The sequence below is a fragment of the Marmota marmota genome, unplaced genomic scaffold (assembly GCF_001458135.2).
Source record: "Marmota marmota marmota unplaced genomic scaffold, marMar, whole genome shotgun sequence".
Classification (NCBI taxonomy): domain Eukaryota; kingdom Metazoa; phylum Chordata; class Mammalia; order Rodentia; family Sciuridae; genus Marmota; species Marmota marmota.
Window position 1 is genome coordinate 21,764,050 of NW_026000019.1, and position 23,949 is coordinate 21,787,998.

The 23,949-nt window shown below is 45.7% G+C and overlaps 2 protein-coding genes and 1 long non-coding RNA gene across 7 annotated transcripts in view; 1 reads left to right on the plus strand and 2 right to left on the minus strand.

Annotated features, from left to right (window-relative positions):
• Positions 1–2,274, plus strand: part of Nme7 (NME/NM23 family member 7) — a 173,403-nt gene extending 171,129 nt beyond the window's left edge. For all 5 annotated transcript variants that reach the window (XM_015491864.2, XM_048810072.1, XM_048810073.1 and 2 more), the window contains one exon: positions 1,991–2,274. In XM_015491864.2, the coding sequence (XP_015347350.1) occupies positions 1,991–2,023 (33 nt within the window). In that variant the 3' untranslated portion in view covers positions 2,024–2,274. The remainder of the gene's footprint in view (positions 1–1,990) is intronic.
• Atp1b1 (ATPase Na+/K+ transporting subunit beta 1) lies at positions 2,085–23,918 on the minus strand. Its single transcript, XM_015491866.1, has 6 exons — positions 23,409–23,918; positions 18,991–19,119; positions 8,317–8,472; positions 7,102–7,286; positions 4,667–4,747; positions 2,085–3,486 (listed from the first exon to the last, which is right to left on the minus strand). The coding sequence occupies exons 1-6, from the start codon at positions 23,503–23,505 to the stop codon at positions 3,223–3,225; spliced, it is 912 nt and encodes a 303-aa protein (XP_015347352.1). The 5' UTR covers positions 23,506–23,918; the 3' UTR covers positions 2,085–3,222.
• On the minus strand, positions 19,756–23,402 carry LOC125618675. Its single transcript, XR_007350045.1, has 2 exons — positions 19,917–23,402; positions 19,756–19,793 (listed from the first exon to the last, which is right to left on the minus strand). It is a non-coding gene; the product is annotated as an uncharacterized LOC125618675 (long non-coding RNA).
• Positions 23,919–23,949: the final 31 nt, after the last annotated feature.

Sequence of the window (23,949 nt, forward strand, 5' to 3'; positions counted from 1 at the left end):
GGATTCTGATAAGGGGATTTTTGCCTGTGATCACTGATGATGTTTTTACTTCAGAGGTGGATCAGTACCCTCTGGAAACAAGTAAGCCTGACAGGGCGCCATTGTTCCAGAATAGCAGGGTTCAAGTTTAATTTTGCTCAAACAGGTACAGAAGTGGAAAACTTTGGCTTCTTTAAATGCTGTGCTTTTAAAAAAGCAAAGGCCTTAATTTCAGCCACTTGCCGAGTTTCAGGGATTTTTACCATATTTAAGTACCATCCGAAGTTTCTTCCTACTATTTTTCTTTAAATTCAATCACTGCTATACTGCCATAAATGGAAACCTAGAATTCCAGCTAGATTCATCACTTCCATGCTTCGGAGCCCAAGGCCATCTCCCTTTATTTGAAAGGGAGATTCACCTGGGCATGCACACTGTGCTGCCAAGAGAACCCCTTCTCCCTCTCTTCAGTTAACTGTTTCAGTGCTTTGGATTCCACATGGCTGTCACACTCCTTTGAGAAACACAGCCTGTAGAAAGCTCATTCTCTTTTCTATTCTGTGTGAGGAACTAAGTGTTTTGATTGTTGGGACTTGCATGGAACCCCGTTCTTGAATGGGATAAAAATACCCTAAGGAAGGGAGGGGGCACCCTCCCTACACTCGAGGATTGTCTCATCTACTGAGGGTAGAAATATACTGATAACACAGAAAAAGAAAACATTTAGAAGCAAGAAAGCCAGAACAAGCAAGGACGCAACATTCGAGTGTCAGCTGCAGGAGTCGTGGTTTGCTGACCTAGTCTTGGTGGACAGCAGTGCTTGGCACAGTGGCGAGGGGGGGTGGTGAGCTGTCAGATCTGTTGAGTCCAAGGATGCAGACTCTGTGCCCAAGTCTTCTAGCTGCGGTAGGAACCTGCGGATCGTGGTGGGAAATGGGCTTGCACAGTCTGGGTGGGTCACAGGAAGTGAACTTTGAGAGAAGAGGTGGGCACAGAGCTGGTGTGGGCACGCACGCAGGCACGTGCACACAGTGCACAAGGCACCCAGGGTTGTATCCTCTGAGGTCAAGACCTTTGAATAGCTTCAGAAGTGCAAATTTCCCTCCCATTTGAAGAAATCCTCCCTTTCCTTAGACTTAAAGCCCCTTTCCTTATCATTCATAAACAGCATGAATTTAAGATTTATTTACACCCTGGGAAGTGAAGCGAGCTGACACCCTACAAGACACATGCAGGAATTCTGAGCATCTGGTACTAGTCTGCATCACAGTTTGCTGCTGGAAACACATCAGAGTCTCAGGTCGTGTTTTTAAAGAATAAATAGAAAACAAATCAACAGGGTTAGAAGTGTAGAGCAGTAGGCAGGGCTGAACTGTTGCTGGTGTGTGCTTGCAGTTCCCATCACAGGACTTGGAAGAGGAACTCGGGTGCGGCTCACACCAAACTCCTCTCTCAGGCCTGGCCTAAGGCAGGAGGGATCTGCTTGAGCTGGCTGCACAGGCTTTTGTAAAAGGTTTCAATTTTCAGAAATCTGATGCCATAATTTTCATTTGGGTGTTTTCCACTGGTTACATGATAAGAAATCGTCAGCTCAGTGAAACTTGGAAAACATTTTTCAGAAAGCGGAGTCTTATTTTCTCTTAGACTAAAGCTAATTGTTTAATAGGAGTAAATAAGGACTTAGGCCAGGTTCTGAACCAGAAAGCACGGTATGAACCTTTTAAACTTACTGAACTACCAACTTTACTATATATATATTTTTTTCCTTTTTTTAAAATGGATGTGTATTTAGTGGAACACTAGCTGGAAATAAAATTTCAAGTTTTCTAAACTGAGTGAAAGTAGCACAGCAAAATATTTCTGAAACTGAACTTCAAATCAATGGTTTATTGAATCCCTGCCTCATATTAACTTCAGGGGCTCTTTGGAAGGGGGTGCTTTGGCATCTTTGTGCAGGTGAAAAAGGCCAAACTTCTGTGAGGACTAATGAAAGAATGTGTCTGTCTTCCAGGTGCAATACTTCTTCAAGATCCTGGATAACTAACAGTTCAGAAAGTATGGAAGCCGGACTGGGGCATTTGGACGAGAGTGATCACGCATGTGAGGAATGTGTTCATTCTTTTATTGTCCGTTGTTTTAACCTGACTGATACAAGATCAACAAGAGCACTGTACTCCTGGCAATTATTACATATGTTAGAACATGGATCTGCACTGTAGACAACATTTAACACCAGTCTATGGGGTACTGCATTGCTTTTTATAAAGTTCAAAATAAAGATTTATTTTCAAACAAGTGACTTTGGTTTATTTCATACATTACACTTTTTCTTGCAGAAAAAAATAAAATTGTACAACTGCATAAATATAAAATCCTTCCACCATGAAAATGGTTAAAACATTCATAAAGACACAGCACCAGCATGTGATGCCTCCAGAGAAAGGAAAGGAAAAAAAAAGAAAGAAAGAAAATGCACAAGCAAATGAGCCCTGCCCCTTGGCAGAGCGTGCAGGCCTGGGTCTCAGACAGCTTCAGAGCTCGCTGGAGGACAAGGCAAGGAGGTCAAGATGGCGTTCGCTATGAAGCACAGCACAACCCATCACCTTCTTGTGTTTTTCTGTAGTGTCATGTAAAATGTAAAGGGCAGTTCCCCATGACAGCCCACCCCCAGCCCCAGGGGGAAAAAAATCAAGACCTAACATCACAGGAAAAGACTATGGAGTGTGTTAAAAATGCTCACTGATGGGCCATTATCCTTGAAAGAGCCAAACTGAGAAAAAAAAGTACCATGCCAGTTTTATTCCCATTGAATATTTACACCTTGGACAGTAACCTTGCTCACATAAAGTAGAAAACAGATATGATAAAACATGGCTTGAAAAACGACCAGAGTATGCACCTACAGTACTGTACACTAAATAAAATACACAAGGCAGCAACACTCAGGGGCCAGAAACACTGCTACTACAGGTCAGTCACGGAATCATAATTTACAGTAAAAATGGGCACGTCCCAAGGCTCAATTTTTATTTTTCTTTTGTCATTTACAGTAGAATAAATATTTTGTTGCTATTGCTACACTTTAAATTTACATTCTAACCTATTAAATGCAGAAAGCTAGTGTAAAGCATATAGATTAAGTGTAGGTCCCATACGTATGACAGTTTGTTCAAGACTAGTAGGTTTTGTTTTGTATCTTTTTTAACTTATTAAATGGCTAGAGGGAAAGATTTGTGCTTGTGATCAGCTCTTAACTTCAATTTTTACATCAAAGCGTCCCTGAAAACGGTCTTTCTCACTGTACCCAATGTTCTCCCCATATGCCTTACACTCAATGCGAATCTCAGTGTCCAAGGTGAGGTTGGTGAACTGCACGGCCAACAGGGGCTGCAGGTACCTGGGCTGCAGGAGCTTGCCGTAGTAGGGATAATACTGCAGAGGAAAGCCAGCGTAGCCGCCCAGGCCAAAATACTCCACGTTCCCGATTTTATCCTTATCTTCGTCTCGCTAAAAACCAGAGTGAAAGGAGAGCTGAATGGTTCACATCACGGATCTCCACTTTACAAATGAGATTCTCAACCCCACCAAACAGTGTGCAGACTTCTGCTAGAGGGAAACCAGCCACCCTCCACACGTCTAGCTCAGACCTGGCTCAGAAGAATGGAACACAAAGCAGGAGAAGACACTGGTGGGGGCTCTGATGCCACAGGAAGAATGTATATTCAGTGTAATCCATAGGGGCCTTGAGAGACTGTCACAAAAGGAGCTATTCTCATTGTGCAAATGGGGAAACCAAGGTAAATACCAAGTAAGTAGTTCTCAAAGCCTGCACAGTCTCCTGGAAATGAGAGGTCAACAGTGAAAAATGTCCTGGCCTTGTCCCACCAATACTACTCCCAGTGACACTGTCTCCAAAGGTGTATCTATTTATCTCTGATTTCTTACACCCGCCGTTTCTTTTCTTGGTGCCAACATAAAACAATTTAAAAAATAATATGAAATTTTACTAATAATAATAAAAGGGAATTCTCTTTTATTCTAAACATCCTAAAATTCTATCTCTAAACAATTCATCAGGTATCTAGCCGGACAATGAGATGTCTGTTACTTTAATCTTTGAAATTTTTTAAAGAGAAGCCCATACTACCAATTGTTAGGTGACACTATTCACTGAAGAAGAAAAAAATAAAAGACAGTCCCACATTTTAAACAGAGAGAAGCACTTCTACATTCAGAAGAAAATTACTGAACACAGTGGCAGATTTCAGAAACGAATTGAGCGTGTTCACGTCACTCAGTACTGCCATCAGTTTCTGTCAGAGCAGAAGACCGCTCATACAGAAGGGACAGTTCTGTACATCAGTAAGGAATTAATGACATGATGCTATTTTTTGTTGTGGGAGTTAAGTTCTCAATTCTATAAACCAGTATTCCAATGGACTAAATTCAGTTATCTGAATTTCTTATACCAATGGAGAAAAGTACACATGGTTTTATTCTTGTTGTACTTTTCTGTCCTTGTGGGAAGTTTACCCAGTATAATTACAACTCGAATTCCTGAGACTGACATTCAAAAACAATGTTTCTTGTTTCCTATATTAAAATGTTACCTCTAACTAAAAACAATCTCATCCACCCCCTTCCCTGACCCAAACCCACCACCCTCGAGTGACCCACGTGTCCTTACTTTGCCAGTGCACTGAACAGGCAGCACATTTGGATTATACTTCATCACTGGGTAACTCTCCAGGGACTCGTTCTTGGGAGGCTAAAAATAAAACCCACTTTGGTCAGTAAGAATTTTTTTTTTAAATTTCTAAAATATAAAACTGGTCTGCAGGCCAAATAAATATGCATTGTCACAATAAGTCAAGTGAAATAATAAAATACATCAGGATAGTAAAATGAATGACCCCTCCTGAAAAATCTCAGAAAAGTCTCAAGTTTGTTGAAATGAAAGTGAACTAACTGCCCAAGTCCTGTGGGCCCACGATCAGGCTGTAATGCAGCCAGTGCTGAATGGAACTTCAACAGTCACTGGAGGACAGGGAAACATAAGAGCCAACCCAAAAATAATGCTCACGGTTTGCCAGGACACGGGAAAGGTGACTGACACTTGTTTTCACACAGCCTGGGCTTTCCTCTGTGCCACAGAAAACAAGACCTCTGCAAGCAGGCTTTCCTTTTCCACGCTCATCCCCAGGGCTGGGGAGGCTGCCACCAAAGGAGTGCTCCCTACTAACTCGTTAACAAAGTCTGGTATGTCAAACAGCTGGAGAGCACACTACCCTAAACAAAGGGGTGCTGGGAAGGGGTGCGGCCTGATGGTGCTGCCACAGTGAACCTCTAGAGCTTCCGAGCTATATCCCTGGCTTGACTGCTCCTCAGGAAAGTGTGATGAGCACACTGCTGAAGACAGTCACCTGCTTGCTTCTAGCCTGATTAGACAGAATAGATGGTTCTGTACACCAGTAAGGAATCAACAACATGATGCTACTCTTTGTTGTGGAAGTTAAGAAAATGATGATCTAGATTAGAGTCTTTTGAAACTTCCTGCCAGCAATATATTTATCTTTAAAAAACGGGATAAAATGCTTATTGATCAAAGAAGATACCAGAATCTACTCTCAGAAGCTGAGGAAACAGGCACACCAAGTGAGATGCTGGAGTCCTGCCACCACTAACAAAGGTGATCCTGACACCATCAGGGCAGGGCCCCGGAGGGAGTGATAAGTCAGGGGGCGATGTACGACCAAGCAGAGACCGGACATGCTGGGTACGACGGGGGTGGGGGTGATCCTCCCTGACAGGCACTCCGGCCAGGGGGACGGATCACAGCAAGCCCAGCTTTGCCTCTGCAAGCACCACTCGATGTCTTGAGGACTCCACAGAGATGAGCTGTGGTCACCTGTGGCCACACCACACCAATGCCTTTCATGTTCATTGCTAACTAGCAATGATCCTAGAGCACTGCCTAGCAATGTGAACATCAAATACAAGTATGCTATAATGGTCCCCACCACTCTTCTTCTGTCATATCTTTGTATAAGTGAAAAGAGGATCAAAATTCTGTGGCAAAATACACTAATGCCTGCAGGAGCTCCGCCAGCCAGCCAGCCAGCCAGCCAGCCGCTTAGCCACGTCTGTCTCTGGTGGTAATAAGAGAGCTTTGGTGCATCCTTCAGTCAATAAAACTTCTCATCTCTACGCTGATTTTCTTTTGAAAATATTATTCATGGGTAGCAAGCACTGTGGAAATAAACTAACAGCATTCAGTAGGAGATTACTGAACAAAAGGGCAGATTTCAGAAATGAAATGAATGTGTTCACGTCACTCAGTACTGCAGTCACTTCTGTCAGAGCTGGAAACTGGTCAAGTAGGCAACGCTCATGACAGGAGGGACACCTGCTAGAAACCACTTAGAAGAGAGAGGACAGCCCTGTTTCATTCATAATCTGGGGGAGAGAATAAAATAACTGACTATATAAAAGCAGAGATGACACAAAAAACTTTTTTCTTTCTTTTTAAAGAATTAATATATTAATATATTCTCACAAAATGGTGAGATAAACATTTATCAAATGTTTGTAAGTCATGTTTACCCATTACAGCTGCAGGAAGCCAACAGAATGGTTATAAAAATCTGATTTAGGTGGGGTTTATTTGTTTTTTGCAATGAAGTCATCATTCAGGGAAAAAAAATCATTTTTTCATATTATCAAACAATAAATTTTTTGAAAACTCTTGTGGTTCCAGGAAGACCCAAACCAGAAATATGACTGCATATCCAGGAGATCTTTTAACTTAAAAATATCTTTTTCCACTTTTTTTTTTAAAGAGTTTTCATGTATAGAAACTGTAATCGGGATACTTAGCAGAAATATTAAGAAAAGGGCTACAGGGCTCACTTCAAAATCTGGCTTTGCCACTCAATTTCTGTAACTAGAAAATGAGATTCACACTTTCACTTCAGGAGTTTCAGGGCAGATACAAAACTTTTTGGTGTTGCTCTATGATTAGGGTTTCAACTGAATATATTTTAAAACGCCCTTACTTTGGTTATCATTTCACATCAATTAAGTCTTTATCTCAATTCCATAATTTAAAATATCCCCACTTGCCTTTGGCTTGAAGCCCAGAACTCGGTTGAGCTTTATGATGATGCAGGGCTTGCCATCTTTGTAGCCGTAAGTGTCATCCTCGAGTCCAGAGCAATTTCCCAGCCATTCAAGTCGGAATCTACAGACCTTTCGCTCTCCTCGTTCATGGTTATATTCTCCTCGTTCTTTGGGTTCGCTGGGAACACCTAAAAAACAAACATCATTTTGATATTATACCAGCAATTCCCTAAGCACCACGGAAAAATGAGGAGAACCTTGTTCCTAGTCTCAATTTCCTGCTCTAAGGCGGTGCTCCTCTTCATATCATGCACAGCCAGTAGAGCAGAGATCTCCAGCAGCCTTCTCTCCTTTCACCAAGCCTAAGAAGATGTGCTACCAAAGGTGAGAGCTGTCACTAGGCTCACTGCAAAGCCTCATGGCACCTGTGCTTGATGATCAGCCCCATCTGGTCTCTGGCAGTATTTCCCTGCCTCTAAATCTAGGATTACGCAGCTATTTTAGAAGACAGAAAGGAAACTGGAGCATCCTTCACGAGCAGTGTCGTTCATACAGGTCAACGTTGGTTTAGCTCAATAGCAGGGACGTTACAAGAATTGTCACTCATTTTTGGAACTGATAGTTTTCAGTCAGAATTTCCTAGTTTTTGGTCAGAATTATCCCTAATTAGCATGTTAAATAGTAAAAGGAAATAGCTCATCTCCTCATCCGTAGTGCTCAGCTGCCTAAGATGCATTTCACTACTGATCCCAAATAGGATCTTAAGTGTACCCTGACCACAGTCCCTCCTTCGTCCATCAGTGGGTCCTAACTCACTACACCAAACAATCATGGTGGCCAGACAAGGCCCTGTGCTCTCTTCAGTAAGTAGAACTTTCGGGGAAGATTTGGAGAACACAACTACACATCTCTGTGGACACAAGAATTAAAACTGTCATTGTCGTCTTTGGATCTATATCATAAAAGGCAGTGGTGTCTAGGAGTAGGTTTAAAGAACATCTTTCAGATGCAGGAAATAGTAATATTTGAAGTTACACTGTCTCTTCTGTTGCAGCCTCCAGCTTAAAAAAAGAAAAAAGCATCTTCTCAATATGGCAAGAGTTTAGTTTCTAATTATTTCAGAAGTATTCCTCATCCAGAAAGTAAGGAATAGAAATGGGAAATTAGAATTAGCGAGAAAGAAAACCAACCACAAACATCTACAGTCAATCTACTTACTGCCACAGTCTTCAAAAATCATGTCGTCCTTCTGGGCCGCATCTTTGTACTTCTCCAGGAACCTCATCATGTTCAGCATGTAGGCCTCATAACTCTTGGGATCGTTAGGGCGAAAGGAAATTTCAGTCTTTTGGAGCTGAGGAATCTGGGTTAATCCTGGACCAGGTGGAGAGTCAGAAAGAGACAGGTTCCTCGTGAGAAGCCAAGGTAATGGAAAGCTGACTTTCCCTGAACATGTACACTTGCCACCTACACCTGGCTAAAAGCAGTGGGTTGAATTTTTGCCTCCCTGGGAAATTGCTTCTCTGGCACTTAGTGTAATAATGAGGAGTAATATCACATATCAAGCAACTTCCTGCCTGTCGCTCCACAGTAGGCACCATGTACACTTTATGAATGACAATACCAATTGCACCTAAAGGCTACGCAGTAGTTGGCTTGAGATCACAGCCCGTGGGACCAGAATTCCAACCCAGGTGTGCAGTGCTCCAAAGCCTGCTTTTCCTCTAGGACCCTTGGGTGCACATTTTAGCTAGTAAGGTGCGAAACAAAGCTGTGAGCACCAAGGTCTTCTGTACATTCCAACTCCACATTGACACTGCTCCGCAGGCTCTTATGACCTCACATGGATCTTTTAATCTGAACTGGGGTTTCTGGGGTATATGTGCAATTACCAACCCAGGTCTGAGCACATTAGTACCAGGCAAGGTAAAATTTGAAGTCTGTGTGCCTAGGGTTTGCACACTCTGTGCCTCCCACCATGCCTGGCAGGTCAGGCAAGCACCCACATCATTCCCCCAAATACTGGTGAAATACGCGGCCTCACAGGCACCACACCATGCCTGTCCATTCAAAGCACAAAATTCAAGGATCTTTTAATGAACATGAATACGTCCTGAAGAATCCTAGTTTGCTGCTCTTGGAAACTCAAATCTACAAGTGGCAATAGGGACACAGATGTGAAGACAGTGACATCATCAAAGTGGAGGTGGTGACTGCAGTAATTAAAACCTAGCAGCACCATCTTCAGGGCTTGAGAACCAGGCTTCAGCAGCCATGGCACCAAGTGGCTGTTATTTCTTTTTAGTGACTAAGGATGGCTCCGAATTTCACAAGTGGCTCCGTGGTGAGGGGGCTCTGTGAGCACACCTTTCCAAGGACACGACGTCCTAGGAGACTGGAAGAGCTGCAACGGAGAGAAGGATCGTGAGGGTGAAGATCTGGGCAGAAGAGAGCCCAAGGCCAAGACTTCAGAAGTGACATAAGAACCATGGCGAGAAGGATGAGGTGGGATCTGAAGAACACGGGAGCACAGCTATGACAGGGACAGAAGGGAGGCCCAGGGGAGGAGCAGCATCTGCTCAGGAAAGCTCTTCTTTTTACAATGAAGAAGTTCACCACAATTGAACCTTTTGTTGGTATAGATCCTAAGCGATCTCTCTACATTAAATTAGGAAACTGCACTGTGATCATGCACAGTGCAAAGAACCGTGCACTTAGGATGACAGGTACCTGCAACAGTAAAGCCACCAGAGGGGTCCCCTACACCAATACAAAGAAGTGCAGCAAGCAGGCTCCCTGTGGAATGGGGAAGGCAGCTGGGGAGGGTCATTCCTGGCTTGAGTCAAGCTGACTCACCTGGGCCTGGGGGACGGGCAGGGCAACCCCAAGCCAGAGGCTCACTAGAACTCAGGAATGTGCAGTGTTCCTAGAATAGCCCTCAGGTCTAGAGAAAACAGACACACCTGAGAGGCTATGGAAGAGACAGAGGCAAGTGCCTTGGCATCCGTCAGGCTGAAATGTCCTTCCACAAGACCTGTGTGCCAGGGCCAAGCAGCACTGCAGACGCAGGAAGAGGAGGCAGCAATGGCCAGCCAGCGGGGTGACACGTAGGTCAGGTAAGGAGACCCAGAGTCTGAACCAGAGGAGCTCCCTGGGGAGGGGGGCGGGGGGGGCAAGAACTGCAGCTGGCTCACAGAAGAAACAGTGTGACCAGTGACAAAGATGCACCCGGTGGCCCAGCAGCAGTGGCTGATGTAGCAAACACCAAATTGCTTACAAAATGTAAGCAAGATCAGCATGAAATGTGGAGTGTCTCACTCAATAGATGCAAAGAGGAGAGGGGGCCTGGAAGGCCCCACGAGAGTGAACGTGGGGGAACTGACTGCAAAGCCCTGTCCTGTCTCGGCCACTTCCACTGCCCACCCAGGGGTCTGCCTCTCATGTGCTGGTTGCCTCTGTATTCTCTCTTTCAGGGGCCAAAGTGCCATTTCCTTGATATGTGTCTGAACAGTGAGGCTACTTCCCAGATTCTCCCACAGAAAAAAAAGGACAGGAAGCAGGTGGGATTGTGCAGAAGCTTCCCTCGCTCACCATGCCAAGCCCAGGTCTCCACAATGAAGAGACCAGGTGACGTGTCAGACCCCAAAGTCAGCTCCCCTCAGTCAGTACGAGTGTGTTTTTCAGGAGCCTTAGAGCTGAGGTCTACGCTGAGTTTGTGTTTACCCAGACACCTGTGCCAGCCTTTCCTATTAACAAGCACCTCTGTTAGCAATCACCTGAGGTCTGATTTGGGAAATGGAATTCTATGCAGTGATAGCACTGGCCCAGACTGCTGCACAATTTGGCTCATATTTCCCTAGGAGAGGCAAATGGGAAATACAGAAAACACACAGTGGTCTCACACCGATTTATACCTGGAAGCTCAACTCCTTCTGTAAGCACAGCTCATGGCCCAGACGCATGGAGTCTGCATGTTACCACAGGAGAGAATGCAGACTAAGGCCGACTTGGAGAATCTTGACTGCACTCTCTACCGAGAAGCATCAAAAACTGACAAATCCAAAATACAGGGGCTGAAATGATCAGTTAAGCACTGAGTCTTAGGACCCCTACAACCTGCCCAGCTGGTCAGATTGTAGAGGTATCTTGTCCTTTCCATTTTAAGTGATAGAAGTCTTTGGCAGAAGGAGCTAAGGAATGACAGCAAAGTCCCAGGAAGCTCAGCCAGGCTTACTCTCTGCTGTAAGGTCAAGGATTGTCCGGAGGGGTCTCAGAAGGTGGTGACCAACATAAGCCTTAGTGCTCATCCTTTTAAGATACCCAACTTCTGATTCAAATGTTTCCAGAAAAGATGTACAAATAATATGGATTTAGGTCACACAGCTCCTGCAGCCACACGCTCACTAGGAACACGTGTACTACCTGCACACACAAGCAGTCAGGAGGCCAACCCAGCTCGGGGCCCTGCCTTGGCTCTTCTGCAGATATGCTTTTTTTGGGGGGAGCCTCCCTGTCTTTTCAGCTGTGTAGCATGGGATTTTCTCACCCTAGAAACTACCAGAAGTAAGTCCCCTGGACTATTCTGACCTGGACAGTCTCAATTAGGAGACTTCTCTGATGAGATCTCCAAACCCTGAGGGAAATTCCTCTTCTCAAAAGCAATTTCTCTAAAGCAATCAGATACTCGTAAGAGCAGGTAAAGGACTTTTGAATGATCCAAACCTGCCAAATCATTTACTCCACTTTTATCAGACCACTGACAAGAAATAGAAAGAAACAGGACTGGACTTAGCAACTTTATTATTTGCAGTCCACATTCAAATTCCCCAGCTGTAATGCTTCCCAAGGACGCACAAGTCCCACCTATGGACTGGAATTCTCACCTGTTGTCTTCGCACTAGATGGGACACTTTAGGCCTATCCCTTCTCCATTGCTCGTTCCTTAAAGATATAGTAATACTGAGAACAATGATGACCTTTGTTTGCAGTTAACTCGAAGAAGCCAGAGATAGCAGAACACCCAATCACTGGCTTGTGGTTTCAAATTATAGCCCAGAAGACAGACGTGTAAGCATTTGCTTCCCCCATACCTGAACTTGAGTTTACCAGTTAACGTTAAACTGGCTGAGCTCTTCACGCTGCACCACTCTGGACCATAGGAGCATTTGCCTTCAGCTACACACCACTGTTTAATCAAGTCCCCTGAAAGGACTCAAATAGTAATGTGAGTGGGTGAAACTTTAATATTTGGTTTTCAGTGAGTAGTTCAACTTTGCAAAAGATATGGATGTTTTAAAAAAGAGCCCTGCAGCTCCATACTTTCTTTTTGGAGATATACACCAGAGTCACTTCCATACCACTCCCAGGCACCAAGTCTGCCCATCTCATGCGAAACAAAGAAGGAATGCATTCCTCACCACTGTTCCAGTGGGTGTCCCCAGCAAACGGAGACAAACGAGGGGGAGAGGGGGAAAGGCAGCCAGGTGCTGTGCCACACCCCTTGAACCCCAGTGGCTTAGGAGGCTGAGGCAGGAGTTTAGAAAATTTGACACCAGCACTGGTGACTTAGCAACCAGGCTGGGGACGCAGCTCAGTGGTAGAGTACCCCTGGGTTCAATCCCAGTGCCACAGAGGGAGACACAAAAGAGGTTTTCCATTAAGAAGTATTTTGTTTCCAGTTAAGTTTATAATGTGGCAAGGTTATAATTTCTCTACTTGTGAGTCTAAAGTATTTAAACTAGAATGTAGCCATTTTAACCTTGTAGCAGTTAGCTCAAACAAATCCCAAAGCACAGCTGCTGGTAACTGTCATTTAATACATCTGATGAATCACTAGCCAAGTACTCTAAATAGGTATCATTTTCCACAGAAATCTCCAAGAGGCTACCATATGACTAAGCGGGCCCAGGAAGCAGAGAGATGCTTTTAAATGTAACCACACATACAATGCATCCTTATCACAGTCTCCTATGCATTCCAAGTTGGAAAGTGATTTCCAACTAAAAAAAACAACTGTGGGGTGCTGTGTGACTTTACACACCCAGCCTTAAACGGCAGCACTCAGTAGGAACTAAGATATTTCTAGATTGTTTCTTATTTTTATTTCACATTATAGCTGTGTGGTCCTAGTTCAATTTACCTAACAGAAAACAAAGGGCACAGGAAAAAGGCCACTCAGTGTTCTCCTCGGTGTTCTCTGGAAACTAGTTGACTTTGACTCTCCTTGGGTCTCAGGGTCAGCCCATGACTCAGGGTGGGATCGGCCAGGAATAAGCCTTCTGCCTGCAGACAGGGGTATTTCTAAGCTCCTCCTAGACACCCAGTCTTCTGTAAGGTCCTGGATGAACGGCTCAGTTGCTCCCTACGGTCTACTGAGGTGTTCAACAGCCCCGGGTGGGCAGAAATCTTTCCTCCACCTAAGCCAAATGCTACACATTGGCTGAAGGCCTTCTCCAATCAAGAATTACCCTTTATCACCAGTCTTTTCCCTTCAGTTGTATATTAATTTTTTAGGCAAGCAGAGAAAAAAAGTATTTAGTTGGAATGATTTTTAAAAGCAGATACAATTCCACAGGAGCATTATGTTTGACATTGTGTACAGCTCATATTTGTGACTGTTCCCAGGACAAGAAAGAGAAAAAAAGACAAATCCTAGCATTTTGTACTAATGATGCTTTTTTGTTCAAGGTCAAAGAACAAGAACACATGGTATATTTGACTTGTCTAAATATAAAACATAATACTAAGTAACTAACATCCTGAAGGACACTGCATTATGTACGTGACATCTGATGAGGCCTATCCAGGCATGTGTGTGGGAAAAGACATGCTTTCCTGTTTGAAGCCACTGGATAATACATCCAGTTCATTTCCCAGCTTCTCTCCAGTCTGTCTGCATTGAGTGAGCCCATACTCCTCAGTTCCTAGGGCGGACCACTGAACCAACTGTCCCACCTAAAGGTCTGAGGCCAACACTCTTCCACTACCACCTTCCACACTGCAGCCCTGCTTGGATTAGTGCCATCAAAAATCCCTAAGTGAAGCTTCAGGCTCCAGCGCTGTCTTCCGCCAGCACTCACCCCCACAGGCTGGTACCTGGTCCTACTTGTCAGCAGTCTCGGCTGTACTTACTCATCTTCAAATGAGTTCAGAGTGGGACCCATTTTTCTGTAACTCTAAGAACATTTTTAGGTTAATCATTAGCCTTCTGCACACCCAAGAGTTGACTTACAAGCTGTAGCCTTAGCTTTAGAAAGAAATAGCTACATGGGTAGGTAAGTTGTCGAAGGTAGAGTTCCCGGCCGTGAGCCCTTTACCAAACCACAGGCTGGGTAGTAACTTCTAGAAACCATCATCAATGCCACCTCATCCAATCTCCAGGGACAGGCTGCAGGATCATGTGGGGACAGGAAGGGAGGAGAGGGAAAGCAAGAGCAGTTGATCTGCATATGTATTAGAGGAGAGATTATAAACCAACAGATTCTAGTTAGAGCAGGAAAAAAAAAGAGTAGAAAAACACCTTATCACACTCTGAAATAACAATTCCTTCAAAGTCTAAGGAGACCAAATAGTTCTAATTTCCCCTTGGAAATCTTAGGTGAGAGAAATAATACAGTGTGATGTAGCTTGAAAACAAAAAATAAGTTTTTCTGAGACTGACATAATGACTTCTCAGGAATTCTACTTAAGCATGCTAAGATTTCACTGTGACCACTTCTACCCTGATGGCTTTTCAGATCAGATGTCTTCCTTTCACAAACAAGATGAAATCGACACTGCTGATAGTGCACCGTGGTCTGCAGGTCTGCATCCTCCCTCCTCTCCTGCCCCATTCTGATACCAACAAGCCAAGAATATGACTCTTGCAAAAGGAGTTCTGTCAGCAGGGAGCCATCTTTATAAAGAGCAAAACAAAAGGTCACCCACAACCTGAAGAGGAAGAACAGGAGGGTACATTCACACCTACTCCAGGAAGCAAGCCACCTGGGAACCTCCCTGTACCCAGGATTGACACATAGTGACCTTCAGTTCATTGTGCAGTAGCAAAGCCAAGTGACCTTGGTGGGGGAAGGGCAGTAGTGGGTAGGAAGGAGAGACCTTTCTATTACACCAGCGTCAGGAGTAGCAGGGCCAGCAGGGTCAACAGGACAGGGCTTGGTGCGCGTGAGTGTGTGGGAGAAACTGGGTGTCTGTGCACGTGCATGCTCAGCCTTCTCTGCACAGCTAAGAAGAGCACCCATACCCAGACCCAAATGCATTAGCAGACTGAGGGAGACGCTGCCATCACTATGGCAGGGCACTCCTGAGCGATCCGCCTGTGGACGGGAGGGTGGCAGCTGTGCAGGTGTCGGTGGGTAAAAGAAGACTACAGAGACACTGCAAAGTCAGATTCTCTCCAATCCTTTAAAAATGATTTTTATATACATTTTTTCTTTCTTTCTTTTTTTTTTTTTTTGGTACTGGGAATTGAACTGGGGCACTCAACCACTGAGCCACATTGCCAGCCCTTTTTATTTTATGAGACAGGGCCTCACTAAATTGCTGAAGCTGGTTTTGAACTTGTCACTTCCTGCCTTGCCTCCAGAGTCACTGGGATTTAAGGCATGCGGCACCACCATGCCCCAGCTAAAACGTGTTTCTTAATCCAGCGCCTTCCAAACTCCTCAGAGAAAGCTAAGGTTCTACTGACTTCCTGAAAATTTAAGTGAGCAAAGAAATCCCTGCCATATCACAACTCACAGCTTGGGCAAGCTACTGAGAAAAGCAGCCATCACAGCCATACATTCCTTGACACCAGTAAGTGTTCCTCCATAAATTACTAGTTGCCTTACATATATCACCTCATTATTCACACAGGGTATTGCTCCCATTTTACAGATGAGAAAAACTGAGGCTTGCTGAGCTATAAAGTATTTGAGTGGTGGAGATATCCGGCTCCAACTGCTGTTCCTTCTTAGGTCACAGTGACCATGGACCTATATGCAACGGGGCTTAGGATTTCAGGGGCTGCTTTGGTATTTAGGATAGACAACATGAAATTACCAATCATCAACCATTTTTGAGCTACAAAAATAGCAACATAGTATGTCTCAACATCTCAGCTGAGACTATAGCTTTATGCCTTACAGGGGGAGTATGCAGTTCTGTTCAACATCCCACATTGGTGAGACCTTTAAGGAATGTCACATGCATTAACAGCCATCATTGCTTAGGGCCGAGAAACTGGATATGTTACCCATTTTTCCTGAAACTTCACTTGCATTTTGTAGTGTAGTCTTTTCTCTGTGATTTGCATGTTTGGCCTATCAGTGTGTCCAGTATTACAGACACAGAGACCCACCAGCACTGCACAATGGTCACTGCTTAATTTGGCCACCACCACACATGCTATTTGGAAGAGATCTAATTACAAGGTATCCTAGTGTGGAGAGGACACTCGACACCCAGTTGGGACAAGTCTGTTTTCATGCCTCACATTCAGCAGATAACAGCATTAGCTCATCCTTGAAGCCTTTCCCACTTCCTAGGTACATCCGACTTAAGAGTTTTCTCTCATTAACCATTACAAAAATGGAAGTTTAGAGACATGAAATTGAAGCCAAAAAAATTGTCAGGATATTCTTCCACATATTTGTTCAGTCTACACATTTAAGGAATTGCTGTCGCCTCTCCAAAATACAAATTTTTAAAATCTTTTCTGAATGGTACCAAGAGGAGAGTCCAGTAAGAGTCCCTTAGACATGCAGGGCCTTCAGTGACCCTTTGAAGGCGGCACTTCTTGGCAGCCAGTGCTCCCCAGCCCTCCTTGAAGGTTACCATTATTTTCAAATAAATGTCATGTCCCTTGTAGAGAGACAGGAAAACCCCACAGGGCAAGTGGGCAGGAGAACTTGGTCTAGACTCTCCTGATAAGGATATGAGTAAAGAAAAGGAGAGAGAAATAAGTTACTAAGACAAAGAACAAGAGACAACAGGGGAATTGGAGACCCAAGACTTTCCTGGGACTCAGACCAAAGGACAAGAACACATATTTCCCAGATGAGCAACCAACACTGCTTTGGAGAAGTGAGGGTTTGTCAGTGCATCCAACTGCTGCAGGCACACTAAATATAGGTACCAGGAACATGTCTTTTAGGCAGGGTGCTGGAAGGAAGAGGGAGGCAGGCAGGGAGACAGCGGGCTGGAAGACCTCACATGGTCAAGTCAAGGTCATTTGCAAATCCTCACAAGGTCAAATGCTCTGGCTATTTGTTTTCGAAGGTGAAATTTCCTTCTTTAGCAAAGAGCATGGAGAAAACTATTTATCAAAGACTCCAAAATCTATATAGTCAAGGAATTTTTTTTTTAATCTGGGAAATAAAAGAAATTGCTTGGCTTTGTGGTCATCTTTGACTTCAAGTTCAAGAATGATTATAAAATAGCATCATTGTGATTGAAGAATAAATAGCCTGTAAGGAGCAAAACCACAATAAAAGATGTACACAAATTTATGTCACTAATGCCATTGTAAGAATTCTAACAGGAGAGGGCATGAAGAGGCACCGTGCTTTGCTAGCACAGATGCCCTGTGAAACACGTCTATTTAAGACCCGCAGTTTCTCTGCACATTGGAAAGTCTGCTTGAGCCCTTCCTAGAGGCACGCCTGCAGCAGGACAGGTTAAGCGTTGTACAGACTCACCTAACGTGCTTTTCTTTTCCATCTCCCACCTAGCTTCATCTGGAAACACTCAAGGCTTTCTACAAAGTGGGGGACCATATGACTTAGCACCGTAGGACGACATGTGCCACCACCCCATTCCGAAGGTCTTCTTTCCCACACCAGGGAGGTGGACTGACAAGCCTGCGATGGGCAGCAGCACCTGATCTGGGCAGCTCAGTGCCATGCAGACAGCCTCAAGATTGTCACCTACATCGAGTGTTAGTAAGCCCTTGCCCAGGGAAAGCAAGGACGACAAGTCTTCACCACCTCCCAGAGCAACCTCAAGGTCATTTATATGCGAGAACCCGGAAGTTGTACAATGCCGCTTCTCTCTCTAGGTCCTTGGGACAGTGAGTTTTTGAAAGAGCGACACCGTAAATTCATGTTTACTGCTGCTTGCTGCCTTGTCCTGTCAGCCTCTGGCGTGGAGGCAGTGGGCCATCTATGGTGTGCAGTGACTGGTGTGGACACAGCTCAGCCTCACTGGCAGCACCCAGATCACACCAGGGGACTCATGTGACAGTCTGCAGTTTCTGTTACAATCTTTTGTTCACTTAAGCTGTTAGAGCTAATGGAGACAGTTAATTAAACTACAAAAAGGGTCCACAAAGCCAGTAAATAAAGCTCATTAAACAAATAGGCATAAATATTAAGAAGTGAAAATGACTTTCCTCAAGGTCAAACTGAAGTCAGTAGCAGGACAGACTGGACCCCTGAAGTCACTGCTCTTCCCTGTGAGTAGATGACCCATTTCAGGGCTTCAAGTCATCCCTAAAATAAGTTAGCTTTTTAAAACAGGAGCTGAAGTGCTTTTTCTAAACGCTTTATCAGAATCATAGCCCCTCAAGAAAGAAAAAAGCATGTGTTAGAGCTGGGAAGGCCCTAAAAGGACCCCACTAACCAAGCCCTTGAGGGTCCGGCATGGGAGACAGGTCCTTCAGGCTGACTTGCACATGGCGGCACAGGGCTGGCCAGAGGCAGGCTGGGTGCGGGTCGACTCTTCACCCTCACGCCTGGGCTGTGGAAAGACATCGCCACCACCGCAGCCCCGCCTGCACTGCGGGCAGGCAATCTGTCTGCAGCAGAGAGGAGCTCCTGTTTTTTTCTTTCCAGGCCTGGTGGAACACTGTCTTACAGAATAATGTTCAAAGGGTTTTTTTAAAAAAAACAGATCCTAGTTGTGCGGGTTTACCTGGTGGGGCCACCCGGTCCTGGTACGTGGGCTTAAATTCACTGATGGTGAGCAGCATCACTTGGATGGTTCCAATGAAGATGCCGGCCAGGCAGCCATAGAATATCACGTAGAACAGAAGGATCTTAACTGCAGGGAGAACAGAGGGACACAAAAGGCTGTGATGGAGTCATGGCTCAGAACCAAAGCCTCACGCTCCCGGATGAGAGCAGCTTCCTTCCCGGCTCCCCTCCAGCCTGCTTCTCCAAAGCTGCCTTTTCCAACATCGGTAGAAGAGGAAGCTTATTCTCTGTTTAGAGGTTTTGGAGGTAGAGGAATGCTCAATTACAACCAAGATTCTGATGGGAAGTAATTTCATTCCCAAAGGAAAAAATATCATGAAGATCACCAATAAAAATCTAGCACTAAATTTGCATGCTTATGCAATGCATTTAAAATATGACAGTGTGCTCCCATGGAGATACACTTTCTTTCCTTGCTTATCCCTTGACACTGAACATGACAATCCAGGCTCCTGCTCTTCCAAACACTCGACACCCGAGTTTTTATGCTGCAAGGAGGCTGGGCCAGCAATGCTCTCCTCTTCACTGCTTCTCCACCTTCGGTGTGTGTCACTGACTGAACACATGGTCTTTCTTTCAGAGGGACAAGACAAGGGAAAAAAAGCAAACAATGGGAATCCTACAGTAAAAACTGCCAGCACATTTTATTTCATCTTCTGACACCAGAGCAATGACTGACTCGAAGAGCTCCATTTTCTTTTTCTCATAGTTAACGGGATACCAGAAGGAAGGCTGAACTCGCTGCCAAAGAAGAAAAAGAGGAAAAAAATAAAACCACATGAAGCCCACAGATGAGAACAAGGCTATCAGTTACTGGTTTACAAGGATTATCTCCCCGATTAGCCGCATGGTAACAGGCTGTACCGGGCATCGCAGGGCAGTCCTTTGCCAGCCAACCACTCCATGCGAATGCAGCAGTGAGAACAAACGCACTGCAAGGTTATCAAGTCAGAGGCATGCCTGACAGAGTCGCCCCGGCTACTTCTAACAAGGTCCAGATCTCATGCATAACATGGAGGGTCCTTGGGAACAAAACACAGAACAAAAGTGTTATTGAGAACAAGTGCACAGGGTGGGAGGGGCCGGGGGAGGGGACACGGAGGGTGGAAATCAGCCATGCGGCCCTCTCCATGCATTTAAAACTTTGCCATCAGGAAGAAAAAGTCCAGGCAATCCCACTACAGAGCTATTAAAGCAAGGAAAACACACACAAAACCAAGCGGAAACATTTAATCATAACCTTTCTCTCCTCTTCCAAAAAAAAAAAGAACAAGAAAACTAGGAAAAGACACAGCATAGACAAGGAAGAGGGCAGAGGCTGCATAAGGCAGAACCACAGCCGCCCCGTGGCGCCCTCCCTCCCAGCAGGACAAGGGTTAAGCGCTGCCTTCTGCATCCAAGCAGTAGTAGGCAAATGGCAAGGCTGTGACGTCAAGAGATCTGGAAAAATTTTCCAGTGAATGCCCCTAAGAGGTGCAAGAGTTGGTCAGTCAGCCAGAGCTCCCAGCTTGCTTCAGATTCTTCCCCATTTCACTACCCTCCTAATCCCACCTTGAATTCCTTAGCTCAATCATATCTGCCTCTTCTGACTGCTCATCCCTGGACTCCAGATCCCCTGTTCTGACACAGAGCAAAGTATGTGCCCCAGGTTACAATTTAAAATACAAATAGAGCACCAGAAAAACCAAGCCACTCAGAGGGCACACTGATCCAACTCATTCTGCCCACAGGACACCTCAAGAGAAGTGTAGAACTGTCCTCTTTCTGCTCTGAGATGTTACTTAGCAAAACCTGCTTAGTTATTGCTCTAAGGCCACTTGGTTAGAGGGGAGCATGGGGGCCCGACAGGGTCTATGCCATGAGCTCACCCAGACACAGGTCATCAGGGGACTGCTTAAAAAAAAAAAAAAAAAAAGGTTTGCTAAGCCCTGCCAACCAGCTGGGGTGGCACCGTGGGGTTAAGGGATACAGGTATTTTTCCCTTTTAAGCAATTTGCCTTCCTTTTTTAAAGAACAAGTAATAATAGAGGATTTTAGTTAGGGGGAAAAAACTGCATCCCTCAAAAAGTTACAGGCAGATGAAAAAAAAGGCACAGGACCAGTTCTACAAATAAAAACCCACTAATGCCTCCATTAACCCAGCTAAAAGGTGGAAAGCACAAGTGATTTGCATGCTGTGATTTCTCCAGCAGGTGACAGGCTGGAGTCTCCTGCGTCCATCTTGGTGAAAATCTACCTATAAGCAAAACTGAGCCAAGGGCATCCTGCCCTCGTCCCAAGGGCATCCATGTTGGGCCCGGAGCTGGAAAGGGGCATTTTCTCTGCACAAGACTGCAATTGCTGTCACTTTCCCTGCCTAACAGAGGCTCTGTCCTTTCTTACAGTGCAAGAAAAGAGCTAACCTTTTTGCAAAACAAAAATTAGACTTTTAGCCCAGCACCTGCACCTTGGGAAGGAAAGACAAGACGTGACTGTCTGCATTCACACATCAGTGTACTCACACCTTGCTGGGTGGATTATCAAGACACAAATATTCTCTCTCTCTCTCTCTCTCTCTCTCTCACACACACACACACACACTCTCTCTCTCTCTCATGGTGGTGCTACCATATTAAATGTCGGCTTAAAGAACTAGCTATTCCACACTGCCTTACCCTCTAAAGCAAATATTATTCTAAGAATCATGGAAAAATATATTTATGAAGAAGAAAATATACTAGAGGGCAAATTTCACAATATGCCTGGAGTCAGTGCAGCCCCTGGCCCTGTGATGGACAGCCGGTGAGACTACCAGAGAGAGGCTGCAGTTAGCCTGGGGAGGAGACCGCCCTCCGCAGTGCACCTCCCAGGCCTCAAGTTGCGAGGAGTTGCTAGGAGATGACCCTGGCTGGGAGCTGTTCACCCTAACACACTGCATGGTTCTTCAGGATTTCCCTTCCACATCAAAAAAAAAAAAAAAAAAAAAAACACATTTATGCCTGAGACACTACGACGATAAGCCCAGTGAAGAACAGTCTCCACAAAATAAACTAAAATATAAAAGGAAATAAGAAGCCATTACTTCAGTGAGCTGCATTTTGCATGGCTCAGGAACACCTGTGCTTCCCTGTTCTTCAGAATGAGGTTTCACCTTGACTAACCTTGAAGTATGATGCATTTTTAACCCTTCACTTTCAGTCAAGGCAGACTCACTGAAGGCTGTATTCTTTTTTCTTTACAAAAATCATATACTCCAGATTCTTCCATTTCAAAATGTCAGCCAAGTACTATTTCCCTGACTCATTCTCCTGCAGATTCCCACAGATCCTCCCCAACGAGAGCACTGCAACAGCCCCTTTCAGGGCTGCCTTAGTGACTGCAGTGGTGTGCAGAGGTGTTTGTGGTGGTGATGATGATGATGAAGACACCAGAGAAGGAGAAGGGAGCAGTGATGCTGCAGGGGGGTCCCTCCCTCCCTTCTGCAGTCACGACTCATACACGTACCTACAACTCTGCCCTTCAAAATGACCTTTCTAAAAAATTGACAGCCTTTGGGTGCAGAGAGGCAAAAACAAGTAAGGTATCTAATTTTCAATGGCTGGGGGAGGGGGTCCATCCAATGAAGCAACAGGCTGCACAAAATCCTGTAAGATGAGCTGTTTCTCCATTTGTGCCATGCATTTCTTACATTGACCCTTTACTGTAATCAAACCCAAGCTGCTGGTCTGCATCTGTCTGTACAGACCTTAAAAATCCCAGACTTTGCTATCTTTCCAGTCAAGGCTTAGACGCTCCTGACATGCAGATTACTGGGCCATTTCTGGCCTGTGCTGACTCTGGGAGAGGTCACGGGGAAAACCAGGGCTATGATCATGAAATACTGCGGTATGGATGGATTCTTCTTCCCCTCTCCATTCCCCTTCTTCCTAAGCATATATTTGGACTAGAAAAAAAAAAAAGGATGCTACAACATACAACTTCACCTGCATTAGATACGATTACATCATGATTTTCCTCTCAAACCCAAATCTCGTTTTCTTAAGGACTTGGGCTATGGCTCCGGGGAGAGGCATAGCCAGTCTCCGGAGCCTGACCATTCCCAGGAGGGAATGGCTCAAGCGATATCGGTAAGATGCACTGCAAATTACCAAGACAAGATCGCGACATGTACATATAACCCTCTGCCTAGTCGGGACTCCGCATTTCTCACAGGATGACAAGCCCAGGCTGGCGTGATGAGAGGAGCACCTCCTACCCGATGCCTCTCCACCCTGGCCAGCACGGTGGGTGCGGAACTGTCCGCAGGGCCTGCGCAGGGGACGCGCCGCCCAGGAAAGACCAGGAGCTGAGGACGCGAGCTACAGATCCCGTACTTACACCAACTGCCACCGGTCCTGCCCAGAAACTCCTTCTTCTCCGAGTTCCAGATGAATTTCTTCCAGCTGCCCTCTTCCTTGGCTTTTCCGCGGGCCATGGTGGCGGGTCAGCCGCGCCGGAGGCTGCGGATGGGTGACTGCGGCGTGCGCCCTGGTGTCCTCTCCGGCTGCCACTCGGCGCCCGGGGCCCGGCTCTCCGCAGGCTCGACGCGCCGCTGCCGCTGCGGCTCTCTGAGTGCTAGACGCGCGGTGGAGGAGCGGAGGCAGGAGCGGGAGGAGGGGAGGCGGCGGGGGCGGAGGAGGAGGGTGGGACGCGCGGCTGGGCGGCTCCGAGCCCGCACCTATGGGGGGCGCGCACCGCTCGCCGGCTCTCCGGTCCGCCACGCACTCCTCTCGCCCTTGGGGGCGCAGGGGCTTCACGAACCCGGTTGCCGCTCCCTCTGTCACTGGGGACGAGAGGGACCCCCGCCTCCTGTGACCTCTGCAGAGACAGTCAGGGGCAGGCGGAAGCCAATGGAAAGGGCGCACCGGCGGACTGCGGG

What these genes read in the sequence shown, in the direction of transcription:
- Atp1b1 (XM_015491866.1), bottom strand. Translation starts at nt 23,505, where the DNA reads ATGGCCCGCGGAAAAGCCAAGGAAGAGGGCAGCTGGAAGAAATTCATC. An exon ending in GATTTTTGAAGACTGTGGCA is followed by an intron (nt 7,287 to 8,316) that starts GTAAGTAGATTG and finishes TTTGTTTTTTAG; the next exon opens with GTGTTCCCAGCGAACCCAAA. An exon ending in TTCTGGGCTTCAAGCCAAAG is followed by an intron (nt 4,748 to 7,101) that starts GCAAGTGGGGAT and finishes TTTTATTTTTAG; the next exon opens with CCTCCCAAGAACGAGTCCCT.